The sequence below is a fragment of the Zootoca vivipara genome, chromosome 4, assembly GCF_965207765.1.
Source record: "Zootoca vivipara chromosome 4, rZooViv2.hap1.1, whole genome shotgun sequence".
Classification (NCBI taxonomy): Eukaryota; Metazoa; Chordata; class Lepidosauria; order Squamata; family Lacertidae; genus Zootoca; species Zootoca vivipara.
The window spans coordinates 58,945,480-58,959,921 of NC_142587.1; the positions used below are offsets into that span (position 1 = coordinate 58,945,480).

The following is a 14,442-nucleotide window of genomic DNA, read 5'->3' on the forward strand; positions in this document are numbered from 1 at the left end:
GCAACATGATAAAATTATAGAACATGGGGAGGAGGCATTCTAATTTCCAGTTTAAATGCATTTTACATGATTTATAAGTCCCAATACGCATGAACCTAACACCACACTATTTGTTTGAATTACCATACATTAAAAAAACAAAACCCCAAACCTACCATTATCATGGCAAGTCATGTTTGTGTGTATCTGCCATGACATTGCTGAGCATCTCACCCTAATAATGATATGGTAAAATCTCACCATGTTGGATCATGAGTTTTCTGGCTACTTGGGATAGTTTTAATAATGTGCTTAAGCAGTATGACCTGCCATGAAGATGCTGAAGTTAACCTGCCATGGAAGTGCTAAAGTTAACCCAGTAATTGTTATTTTGGCTGCAGGAAGTCTGCCTGAAGCAACTCAAGGCACTTAAACATTCCACCTTAGGTGTTTAATATTGATTTAAATGCCTTTTTCTAGAAACCCAGCCCTGTAAATGTTGGACATGTACTTAAAATAAAACCCAGAACAGGAAATTAAGGTTGGCTTGTGTGGGAAACTGAAAGCATTTAATAACGTTTCTGGCAAGTCCACAGAAAGTGCTGAAAGAGATAGAAGTTAATTAGTCATTTGCTGATTAATCTTTCTTCTTCCTTTAAAACATGTGAAAAATGCTTTCACTTTGTCCATATCCTGTTTTCAGTGTTTCTACATATTGGTTTTCAAAGATTTCCAGGATTCATTCCCTTATTATTTTGGTCTTGAAATGCTCTCTACCTAAAGTCAATTTTGGTGTGTCACTCATAACTCATCTCTAGGTCCCCATGCTGTGAATTTAGCTTGAGGCATTGCCTCTGGTGAAACTGAGTAACAGTAAGTAGGCTGGTTACCAGGAGTCCTGTGGGAACAGTAGGGAGGTCAGGACTAGAATTGTACATAAAGCAGTTTTCTTAAATAGCATTGGGCTAAAACTTTAAATACACTCAACAAAATAAAAAGAGAGAAATGGGGCTATGAGTACCCATACTTAAGGAAAATGTGATTTTCAGAATCTTCTACCAAGAGGTGATCACGATTGGATAATGTCCAATGCAAATTGAGAGTATTTCCTGTATGTTAACAAGCAGCATTGTCAGGGAGTATTTTTAGTGTGTAAATGTGGAAATTCTACACACCCTTCCACTCTAGCAACCCACCACCTATATGGTAAACAAACTGAGATTAAATATATGCTAGAAATGCATCTAAATATCTAATACAGTTTGTATCTGTCCTAAATACATGTTTTTATTCACAAAAGTAACATGATACACAATGCATCATTTATGTTGTCAGGATGCCTATTCTTTAAGTTATGTGGATATACATCGTTAAGGACACAGAAATCCAGTATCAGTTCAATTATTGGTTTCTCCAAGGTAATGGAGAAAGTTTCTTAGACTTGTAGTTGACTGAATTTTTTCAGAAGAATGTAACGTGCAAAGATGCTTAGTTGTCTATGTACTGCTTCATTATAGGCTTTGAGTGCTGGGCTCTGGGCCCAGAGAAGGAAGCTATCTGTAAGACTTGGATATTTGCCACCTATGCCCTCATCAGCCAGGTGGAGTAATGGGAGGTTCTGGCCAAAGTGACATATGATGCTTTGTGTATAAAGAATGTTTTGCTTGGGTGTAAACCAGTCATGAAGGTCTCTCATTGGTTCATTTTGGTCCATCCTGAATCTGTAACGGGAGTGGGGCTTTGAAGGCTGTGTTGTAAGTTTACTCTTCCTTATAATAAAGAACTGGAATTGATCACACTGGTGTTTTTGACATCCTTCACCAATCCATTTGCAAACCATTCTTTTTGCCCTACAGTTCAGAACAGCTGTGATTAGTGAAAATCATGTGCACAACCTTATCTGAGTGGAAGTGCTTTCCATGAGCACAAAGCCACCATTGTATAAACTCCTATATATTAGAGCAAAAAGCATGTGAAAAAGATGGCTTTGAGTCTGTGTATGCTAGCATAAAACAGCCCTCAATCCACCAGTTTCCTAGAGCTTGTTTGTTAAATTTAGACAGAGTAACGATTTGCAAGGTTTTTTCCCCTTGAGGTGTATGGTGGAAAAGTATTTGAAACCATCAAAAGTTCTGTCAATGGACTGCAAGGCATGTATACAAATAAGTAAGTAGAAATGCAAAACTATGGATCACCAGCTTCCAAAGCTGGTCAAGGATTTTTCCACTGATCAAGATAGGATCAATTTCTGGAAGCCTTGCAATCTTGCATTCAGTAATATATCTGCATTCTATCATACAGTACTTTTTCTAAAGGAATTTTCTCGGGGGCAGAATTAACTCAATAAGTCACTATTTAAACTTTCATAAAGATTTTTAAAAAGTAAAGCATATTAGCGCTTTCATTTAACAATTGGCACTAGTACCGGTAATTTAGTACTTTTTTACTTCTATATTCTTTCCACTGTTTACAGGCAACATACACATTATTCTTAGCAGCCTCAAATAATTTAAATAAATAATTAAATTTAAATTATTTGAAATATGTATTTATTAAAATAAATAAGCAGCATGGCAAGCCATATGCATTGATAGTAACTACATCTATTTTCATTGGTAGCCAAATTGCACAGGACCACATGTAAATTTTTGGTTTTTTTTGTTCTGAAGCATTATTATTGGAGAGAAGTGGTATACCCTCATTCTAAAATCACATATTCTCTGTTTTATTTGAGTATTACTACTCTTTTTATCTCAAACCAGCTTTCTCTGACACAATGGTGGTAGAAATAGTAGGAGCTGAAGTAGCAGCTGCTCAAGGTACTTTTTTTTTTTTTAGCAAGCAACTTCATTTTCAATACTTCCTTTTTGCATTTCTTTTAGCATTTGGTATCATGCATACACACCTCACCTGAGTCTAAGGCAGAAAGATACTCAAGTGGGCAGCTAATATCATATCACATTTATCACATGTCCCACATTATCAAACTTGTTTTTAATTTTAATAGAGCTCTGTGGTCTCGACTGGCATTCTCATTGCTCCATTGTTTCCAATGGGCCTTAAGATAAGGTCCTGTTGTTTTCAGTGGGAATTCTTGTCATTCATTTGAGTATGTCTCCTGACTGTGCAGTGATATAAACAATACATGTTGGAGAGGAAAAATGTGAATATGGCTGCTGGAGGTGGGGGGGGGGGTAGAAGGGGGGGTAGAAATTGAGTGTTCTAAGGCAGAGGAGCAAAGGGATTTGTGTCCTCATATTGAAGAAAGAAGCTGAGTGAACTTAAGAAGGCACTTTACCAGGGGGGAACTTTTGAGTTCATTGGTGGGAACTTCATGAGGGCTAATAAGGAATTTCCCCACTACTTTATATTTTTTAAAAAATGTCCTGCTCTTGTATGTCCTGTCAAGTGCTGTAGCATAACTTGAGCCTCTGTGAATTTATTAATGTGATAGGTAGCAAACATTTATAACTACAAGCAAAGTTTATTCGAAGTTATAAAGGTCATAACAGCCATAGTCCAAACAGCTGACATAACATATAACTGTGACCTATTTTATTGCCCTCTTCAAAAGCTTTTAATATTCACACAGAAACAAAGTCTGGGGAGGGTGTTCATTAAAGCTTATAAAATGGCTACATTAGACATGTTATCTATAGCTATGGTTTTAATTTATCTGTTGAACGCTATTGACAGAACAGCAATTATAATTATGCCACCAAAATTTATAAGCAGAATTTTTAAAACAGCAAGTCATATTTCCAGAAATCTGCTATGAAATTAACTTAACTGAGTGATGTAAGACAATACTTTATTTAGCATACACAAGAAACCAGTATTCTTTTGTCTCCTGAGAGATTAACATTGTAAGCAAGTTATGCAGGTGATTCAAATCCAGTTAATCTTGCATAAAGAATGTTAATTGCTTTGGCAATGGCATTCATTGTGATCATTCTATAGTAGTATAATTAGCTATTGGACAAACTCACAATATTCTCTGAGAACACAACTTGGGAAATTACTATTTTTTTCCTGGAAGTCATACAGAAAATAGAGATGGTGCAAAATAAAAATAATGAATACTTCTGTTTGCATGTCCTTGGTACCTAGTATGCAATTCTGTGATTATTTTCTTGCAAGCTCTTTATGGTTAAAAAATGCAACATATTGTGCTTTGCCTTAAAGAAGCATGTATTCAATTTACTCCATGGTCACTGGAAAAGTTAGAGTTGACTCACATGACTAGCTGAGGTGGTAGCAATCAAGAGATGAAGCTTCTGCAATCACATCTTGTCTCCAGATATAATATAAATGTACACATTTATCATGCAGTAACTGCAACTGTTTTTGATTGCTTGGGTTTGTGAAATGGCTATAGCAAATACCTAGCTTTTTCCATTTATCCTGTACAGGATGCCCATGTGCTCAGTAGAGTCCCATTTCTGTCTTCCTGTCAGAGCACAAATAACTTGTATGCAGAGAGCCAGGAGTTCAGTTTGGGGACATGAAAGGCACACCTGTCATTCCACTTTATGGTTTCTAGTGGGAGAAGGAGAAACAAGGCTCAGTTGAGCATACAGACCCTGTGTTTGTTGAGGACTGGATTGTTACCAAAGATTTGAAATTGAATAAAGCCAACTTGTTTAATTTGGAACTCTTGTTTTCAAGAACGACCCACATTTCTCAGGAGACCGATCAACCAAGTGGTTTTGGAGGAAGAAGTTGTAGAATTCAGATGCCAGGTACAAGGGGATCCTCAGCCAACAGTGCGTTGGAAGAAAGATGATAATGACTTGCCAAGAGGAAGGTATGAAAAACACTTAATTGCTATTCTCCTTTCTGGTGATTCTGATTGCTGTACTTGATCATATTAATCAGAAAAATGTTTTGGACTTTAGTTGAATGCTGGATTTTTATTGCCTGTTGAACATGTGCTTCCAGAGTACAATGTTTTTGCCTTTAGGCTGACAAATATGAATGAACACAGAGCTCTCACCATTGAATGCAGTGGTGAGGAACCTCTAGCCTGTGGATCTGTCTTGGCCTGGCAGATGCTGTTGTTAAAGTGACAGAGTGTGAGAGGCAGGAAGTTTTCAAAACTCATTGTGCTTGGCTAATTAATCAGATATGGGAAAATATAGGCAAAATATGTGTTGAGCTATGTCCGTGAGAAACATTGGAGAAACATCACACGACCACTCCCAACTTTAATCATAATGCTCAGGACTTCTCTGAGTGTTATCTTGTGAATGTAGCCATAGGTTACATCCGGTAGTTTCACATGCCTAAACATCAGAGCTAATTTTATACTCTCATACATACAGTACTTCCTTGTGGGTGGATCCCATCCCTCTTTGATATTATCTGTAAAGAGGTCAGGAAAGGAGCAATGTCATTTACCTGTTCCACATTGTGGTTCTTTACTTTCATTACTGGAACAACAAGAATACAGCAATGAGCAAGAAGCATTCATGCTAACCTGGGGATGCATGAATCAGATGAATTGACCACCAGTGTTGCCTACAACAACATCAAACACATCCAATATTAAGTCAAAGCAAATGCAAATCCTGAAAAGAAACTATTGGAAACAGATTAGAGCAAAATATTGTTAGTAACATACATACATATATTTATTGTTTCATTTGCATTTCCCCCCTTTACATTTATAGAAAGATTTATATAAATGTAAAGGGGGGGAATGTACCATGCAGAATTTATGCTCTGGCTGGTTACAAGGTTTATTATAGGAGTATCCCATTTGAATCAGTGACCCAACACAGCATGCATTTTATCAAGGATAAAAATACCTGGTGCAGCCAAGCCTTGGTTTTCGAATGGCTTGGCTGCCGAACATTTCGGAAGCCAACCACCAAAAAACCGGAAGTGAATGCTTCAGTTTTCGAGCGCACCTCGGAAATTGAATGGCTTCCGGGGCGCGTTTTTCATTTTTTCCCATTGACTTTGCAGCCAGCCCATTGATTCTCGGTTTCTGAACATTTCAGAAGTCGAACGGACTTCTGGAACAGATGACGTTCAAAAACCGAGTTTCCACTGTATATATTGTTCTAAAAATTCTGCATAAGTTTAAACCCACCATACCTCACAAAGACAAGGAAAATATTTAATCAGGTATGACTCATGTTAAACTATTGTAGGTAAACAAGAAACTGTTGGATCACCAGCTTGATGATACCCATGACTGAAATAATAAGTTTTATAATTGAATGTTCCTTTAGAGTATAACTTGTAAAATACAGGCCAGATTCTGGCCAGCAGAATATTCTAAATGTGGTCAATCAAAGTGGTTAGATATTATTTCTAAAGTGTTTGGAAAATGTAAACTGACTAGTAGGAATAGTGTGCCTCTTCAAGTAGCTTATTAATGTGACTAGTTTTCTCTTTGATGTGTGTTTCATGCAAATAGGACTGACACATTTATATTGAAGGGCAGTGAGTTCCCTAAATGATGGAGAGCATCGATAACAACTTCTAAATAAATATGGCCAGAATCAAGTCCCAAATCTTCTGCTTTATTTAGGCTTAGATATGAAGCCATTGTTAACTCTCTGATATGCTGTGGTATGGGTGATGACATTTCTTTGGCTTAAAGTTTAATAAAATTTGATTAGGGCTTGTGCAGCGTTTCATGTTTTCAAATTTCTAGCAAAGCCTGAGAGACCAGCTGCATAGCCTGTAATTATGTAGCAAGTGATACAGGATCCCCACCCCCGAAAGTGGAAAGATTTTCAATTACAAGTTAAAATTTATGACATACTGTAATAAGTGTTTAAACCTTTACATGGAAGAAGATAGCAGTGCCAACCCTTGTGAGACTGAGGCTACTGCACTGAATGCACGCATTTGTCAGTTTCTTTAAAAATATTGCATGGATCTTTTTTGTATTACTACTCTGAGCAGCTGGCTCAAGTTCAGTAAATACCACTTCAATGAAATTACAATCTGTACTTGTGAGTTGCATGTACGGGCATTTTCTGATTAGATGAGTATTGGTCTAAGGCAGACTTAGACACACTTTTTAGACATGCATTTTGTGACACAGTAATTCAGTTTTACTAGCAAACTGGAGGTTAAACTAACCCCTTTCCGAGCATTTGCACAACAGACCTAAACATGGCAGCTGACACACTAATGTGTCGTGACACAGTTTGGAAAGCTCTGGTCTAAGGAATTGAAAGTGGCAAGCAACCCGTACAGGAGGAAAGAGGTGTGATGGTAGGTTATTATACTGAACAACCACTGTAGAAATACTAAATAGAAGAATTATGCTTTGCGTGCTTAAGTACAAGAACAAACTTTCTAGGTGATATCCAACATTAGTCATTGAACAGACCCATTGCAATCAATATACTTATCCACTGATTTAAGTGGATCTGTTTTGAGCATGACTTCGTTGGGTATTTCCTTCTGATTCCCTCTTCCACCTCCCAAGTTTGAAATTGGTTTAACTTTGAAAATAGGTCATAATGACTTTTGTTGTTGTTTAGTCGTTTAGTCGTGTCCGACTCTTCGTGACCCCATGGACCATAGCACGCCAGGCACTCCTGTCTTGCACTGCCTCCCGTAGTTTGGTCAAACTCATGTTCGTAGCTTCGAGAACACTGTCCAACCATCTTGTCCTCTGTCGTCCCCTTCTCCTAGTGCCCTCAATCTTTCCCAACATCAGGGTCTTTTCCAAGGATTCTTCTCTTCTCATGAGGTGGCCAAAGTATTGGAGCCTCAGCTTCACGATCTGTCCTTCCAGGGAGCACTCAGGGCTGATTTCCTTAAGAATTGATAGGTTTGATCTTCTAGCAGTCCATGGGACTCTCAAGAGTCTCCTCCAGCACCATAATTCAAAAGCATCAATTCTTCGGCGATCAGCCTTCTTTATGGTCCAGCTCTCACTATTGTTAAGTCATTATGGTCTAGAGCTGGACCATAATGACTTAACAATACAAACAAAGAACAAAGTGAATAAGGTGAATTGTATTACGTCTGCAATTAAATGCAATTAAATGTTCCTAACTGTACAATAAATCATAAATAATCATGTTTCTGTATGGAGGCAAACCATCCCAACTGTTATCCTATTTTGGGGTAACTCATCTTGACCCAGCAGTAAAATTTGCATGTTGATATTGTTGTTGGCTTCACTGCAGCTACAGAAACTGAAGGATATCAGCAATAGCCAAGGCATTATTTTCACTCCCAAGTCAACAAAGTTTTGAATTCATGATGTAGATGGAGCCAAAGGAAATCTCAAGCCAACTTCAGGCTTGAGACCCTTCTATTTCCTTTACAAGGATGGATGAAATGGAAATTTGAATTATGTTCACCTTTTAGAAATTCTCTTCTTCACATATTTTCATGGTGATAGCATGGGAAAACTGGAGTGAGTTCTCAACTGGCATAATAGTGTAGCAATTATATTTATTTATTTATTTTATATTTTATTTTATTTATATGCTGCCCTTCATGTGTAGCTCTCAGAGTGGTTCACAACATTAAAAATACAAAATAAAAGCACAGAATACACAAGAAAAGAACAAAAGAAACCCACAAACTAATATCTCAGTCTAAAATGGTGATATCAAATTGCCCTTAGATTCAAAGAGTTTCAGCAGAAGCTACAGCTTTATCCTTTGAAAGGGATCTCAGATACCATCATTTATCACCTAGTCACCTCAAGGACCAATTATAGCAATAACAATGTGTGCCAGCCTTTTATTGTTTGGACACTTCAGCTACTCTAGAATTCAGTGACTGCCACTGTTAGCTGGAGTTAGTAGCAGAGAGCACATTACTTTGCTATTAAAGGACTGCCATTGGTTGCCTGTCAATTTCCAGGCACTTCAGGGATTTCTCCTAAATTTCAGAAATCATTGTGTTGTCAGCTCAGTCAATAGCTATTGGGGCAGTGGGAGAATAATTACTCTGGCTATTGTAGTTTTCATTAAAATGTGTTTTAGCTACCTGAAAACTTGCTATCCAAGTCAGAGACTGGCAATATTTCTCTAAAGGCAGAAATGATTATGACATCACCAAACAGCAAAGTTATGACATCACTAAAAAGCACCCACAGCAACTGCTGAGCAGTTTTTCCTGGTTTTCTTGACAGCTCTGAAATAATCTCTTAAAGTGAGCAAGTTGAAGTCCTTAAACAGGAGACAGATGGCGGTTCTGTTCCTCCACAACCTTCCAGGGGAGACTGTTCCATTGTGGAACAGCTCTTGCCATCAGAAGGTTCTTCCTGATGTTTAGTTGGAATCTTCTGTCTTGTAACTTAAAGCCATTGGTTTGGGCCCTAACCTCCAGAGCAGGAGAAAATAAACTTGTTCCACCTTCCATGTGACAGTGCTTTAGATATTTGAAGATGGCTATCGTAGCTCCTCTCAGTTTCCTCTTTACCAAGCTAAATATGTTGAACTCCCTCAACCATTCCACATAAGGCTTGGTTTCCAGACCCTTGATCATCTTGGTCACCCTCCTCTGCACACACACTCCAGCTTGTCAATATATTTCTTAAATTGTGCCTCTCCAACTGGACACAGTATTCCAGGTGTTGTCTAACCAAGGCAGAATAGAGTGGTACTATTACCTCCTTTGATGGGGACACTATACTTTTAATTGATGCAGCCTAGAATCACATTAGCTTTTTTGCTGCTGCATTACACTGTTGACTCATGTTAAGTTTGTGGTCTACTAAGACCCCTGGATCCTTTACATGTACTAATGGCAAGCCAGGTGTCTCCCCTCCCCCAACCATCTTATATATGTGTAGCTGGTTATTCCTGCCTAAGTGTAGAACCCTGACATTTGTCCCTATTGAAATTAATTATTGTGCTTTGGGCCTAGTTCTCAGTAAGGTTATCTTGAATCCCAATTCAGTCTTCTGTGGGATTAGAAACCCCCCTAATTAGATGAACGTCCCCTCAATTCCTTCATCCAAGTCATTTATAAAGAAGTTGAACAACAACAGTCTCAGGACAAAACCCCGTGGCACCTCCTTTGTTACTTTTTTCTAGGATGACAAGGGACCTTTAGTGAGCACTCTTTGGGTTTGGTCAGTCAACCAGCTGACAGTTAACTTATCCAGCCCATATTTTACTAGCTTCCTTGCAAGAATATCATGCCTTAATGAAATCAAGAAACACTACATCCACAGCATTCCCCTGATCTGCCAAGTGTATAACTCTATCAAAAGTATGAAAGAGATTAATCTGAAATTACTTATTTTTGAGAAACCCATGCTGGGTCTTAGTAGTTACAGCAACCTTTTGTAAGTGGTCACAGGCTGACTGCTTAATTATCTGTTCTAGGACCTTTCCTAGTATCAATGTCAAGCTGACTGGTCGGTAGTTACCTGGGTCTTCTTTTTTCTCCTTTTTGAAGATGGGGACAACATTTGCCTGCCTCATTATGAGTTTTGGCCCGCCTCACCTTCTGCTTGCAACTATTGGCTACTCATGTACACTCCTCCTTTTTGATTTTCCCTTTCTTTCATTTCTTAAACACACCCTTCTTAAATCTCAGATCATCTGTAAGTGCCTTATGCAGCCACACCAGTTTCTTTAGATGGCTCCCCCTTTTCTTTCTTGTTAGAATTGTCTGCATTTTTTGCCTTCAGTATTTCACCTTTTAGAAACTCCCATCCATCTTTGACTTCCTTCTCTTTGAGCCTTTTTTTTAGTACTTCAGACCATGGGATCTCACCCAGTAGTTCCTTAAGCTTTTTGAGAATGAGAAGTTCACAGTCCATTTTTGAGTGGGAGATAACAGGACCATTCTAGAACTGTCTCTTTTCTCACAACACCTAGGAATCCTGATAAGAAGGGTAGAGTAGTAGGAAGCAGGAAACAGGAAACAGCATTCAGAGGGGAGGGCTAACTAATTCTCGCCCTAAAGGCAATGTTTTGTAACCCACAAAAAGTGATAGGTGACTGGGTTTTTTTAAAATTGAAAATCCTAATGGACTACTGGATACCTTTTCTATTCAATATTATCCCTGAGAATCCACCTCAGGGATAATATTGAATAGAAGTTAAGTTAAGAAACTATAGAGTTGATTTAAAAAAAATGCTAAGTATACACAACAAAGGAACTTTGATATCCTGTGTATTAAATGCTTGGGTATTTAACTGAAGCTTCTGCGAGACACAACCAAGGGGAAAATGACCTTTCAATGAAATATGAGTTAATAACACACTATAATGCTATGTGCTTTAGTCAAGTTAATCACAGCACAGATTGCAACTAAATGCAGCCCTATGTGTATTGCAAATTAATTAGAAGTAAGACTTTTCTCTGTGGCATGAGGGATCTAATCCTTGGTTACATCAGCACATTTTCAATTTTAATTAATAACAATTAACCATCTTAAATAAAGGGACAGGAGGGAAAAGGTGATTTCTTGTATTAAGCATAGCACTTTCAGTACCATCTCTGCCTAAGTCTGTTGTGCTTTCTTGTTTCTTGTGCTACCATCAAGGAAAGATTAATTCCATTTATGAGAGGTATGGGGAAGACAAAAGGATTCTCTGAACCACTGATCAATGAAAGGAAAAGCTATTGTATTGCTATTATGTACATCTGGAGAGGTTAAAGGCAGCCTCAATACATACAAAGTTTTCTGTTAAAAACTAGACAAGAAAATTGCCATGGTGTTAGGGAAGGGGTAGTACCTCTGATGGGGGACACATCCTCATCTATCTGGGATAGTTTGCCACCTTTGGTCCCTACCCTGCACTCAGCTCTCACCTGTGACTCCTAGAAGCTGTCAACATGGGACAGCAGCCAGTCTGGGAATGGCTTCAACGGGCTGGCTAATCTAGGTGAGGGTAACCAATAGGTCTCAAACTTTTGGTGAGTCTGGGACTTCCCTTGCATGCAAAGACAGGCTCTGGTGAATTGAATGGACGGGACCAATGATCAAGAAGGTGGTTACTGCACATGCTGTAGGAGGACATGAGAGAAGATAGGGCTCATCAACCTGGGAAGGTAGGAGAAGGAAAACTCTGATCCTAAACCTCCACTGCCTTGTGGCTAAACTCATCTGTGAGAGAAGCTCCAGGATTAAACCCCAAGGGAAAATCCATAAGCCCTGCCCTGTGGGACATCTTTAGGAGAAGAAAAGGATAAGGAGTAAACCATACACAAATCCGGAGTGGAATACCTAAGGTGGTTGTATGGTGGTGTATTGTACACCTCTTTCTGCCAACTCCTGCAGTCAAGGAACATGCCATATGTGTTGCTTTCCTTTCCTTTGGACCACATCAGCAAGGCCAAGAGGTCTTGCTGTCTGGGCAGTCCAGGACCTCCATACACACTGCCCAGGCACGGCACTTCAGCGCTGCTTCCACAGCAAAATCAGGGCAGGAGGCATCAGTTATGAGTTAGCAGTTTCTACAGCCACAGCAGGTGCTGTGATTCTCCAGTGGTTTTACTTCACCCTTGGAGGTGCACTTCATTGTCTTTTGAGTCAGATGGATGACAACAACATTACTGCCACATGTTATGCTTTTTAAAAAATGCATCCCTTTATTTTTAAAACTTATTTCTAGCTAGAAGAGGTTCATATATAGCTGGGCACTGAACTGCTAAATATGAAGTTCAATAATCATAGAAATCCCCATCTTGCCAGAAGTACCCTACAATGAAATAATCAGGCATGTTCTGAATGTTACAAGGCCTAGGATAGAATACCTCCCCTTTGATATACTAATCAATCTTTTGTCAACAGAAAATGAAGATTAGAAGACATTTAACTTAATTTCACTTCCAAAACTATAATACCTAATGCTAAAACCAACACAGAATAAAACAAAACAGTCAACAAAAGGTGTGTTTGTTCCTTGACTTGTTCCCAGCTGTTCAACTCTGATAATGTTTCCATTTTTTAAAAAAAACAAAAAATGGCCAGTGTCTTCTATTTTCCTCATTTCTTCAAAGAGAATTCAGTTTCTGTGTTATATGCTGAGACTTTTGTTACATGCTGAGATGCTCTGAGACTTAACGTTCCAGTGCTTGAGGGTTGAATTACAATACAGAAAAGGTAATACAAGCTGTCGGATAAAACTCTGATACAAAGAGCAACTATTCTTTCCATTCTGCTAAAATGATGGAAAGAATGGTTCAGTTTCTACTGGATTTACTTTTATGTTATCTTAGCTGTCAATGCCAGTGAAGATAATGGTTGATACCAACTATTATATGGCAAATTATTTCATGTAGTGTTTCAAAACAACTGTATAGTGGTGGTTTGCTATCTTTCTACTCCTTTCTAGCTTTCCTTATTTTTCATATGTAATAGTTTTTACCATATTATCCATCAATGCTTTTCACTTTATATTAACAATGTTTATAACCATTGCATTTGCTTGCTCATCTTTGAACACTGCAATAAAATGTTTTAGTTTGGCTGTACATAATTTTAAGCATTTTTAAAAATGTCTAGAAGACATATAATCACTTCCTTTCAGCCTGAGAAACTCAGCTTTCATCAAACACATTCCAAGTGTGTCTTTGGAACTTCAGGCAATGTCACACAATAAGTGTAACAGTTGATTTTTAGTTATTCTCTCTCTCTCTCTCCCTCTCTCTCCCTCTCTCTCCCTCTCTCTCCCTCTCTCTCCCTCTCCCTCTCTCTCTCTCTCTCTCTCTCTCTCTCTCTCTCTCTCTCTCTCCACTGCAAGAAAGTGTAAACTCTCTTACTTACACCCACCCACACCCCAAAAGTCCAACTGTTTTGAATATGTTTTGAATTGAGAAAGTCCAACTGTTTTGAATATGCTTTAATTTCTACTAAGAACCATAAGGTTTTCAGCCAAAAAATACCAGAAGTTATATCAAAATATGTAGTGCAATGATAGCAAGTGTTGAAACTTCTTTACCTTTGCAGGGTAACCTTTATAACTCGTTAGGGCATGATGGATATTATGGCTTATACTTTATTGTGTCTTATAACAACAAGGAATAAACTAATTCAAGTGCGAAAAAGGGAATATTCTTTGCTGGTGAATTCATAAATCATATGTGGCAGCTTTAACAGTTTATGAACACTACCATTCTTTTGGTAAAGAGACCAGCAACTATATAAATAAAAGTCTTGATAAGGTTGCTGCTACTTGGCAATGACCTCACCACTCAAATAGGAATTTAGAGGCTTAGAAAGCAATCTCAAGAGCTGCTGGCTGAAGGTGTGGTTAGGATGAGGCAAAAGTGACTCTACTCTCATAGATATAAGTTCTGCTGTCAGGAGGAACACCTCCACTCCACAAAAGAACATATCCTGTACTGCAGAAGCTCTATGGATGTAGCGCTACCATGAGTAGTAGACTCAGGGAAAGTGTGAGTCAGAAGCAGTTTCTCTGTGGGAGCCCCAGGATCAGGCCCCTCAATGACATCTCCATGAAAACAAATGCAGATTTATTTATTTTTGCACAAACCAGCCGCCACTTTACT

The 14,442-nt window shown here is 38.4% G+C and overlaps 1 protein-coding gene across 1 annotated transcript in view; it reads left to right on the plus strand.

Annotated features, from left to right (window-relative positions):
• The window catches only part of ROBO2 (roundabout guidance receptor 2), a 443,321-nt gene that overhangs the window by 271,730 nt on the left and 157,149 nt on the right, over window positions 1-14,442 (plus strand). The window contains exon 5 of the mRNA XM_088667988.1: window positions 4,648-4,786. Within this exon, the coding sequence (XP_088524114.1) occupies window positions 4,648-4,786 (139 nt within the window). The remainder of the gene's footprint in view (window positions 1-4,647; window positions 4,787-14,442) is intronic.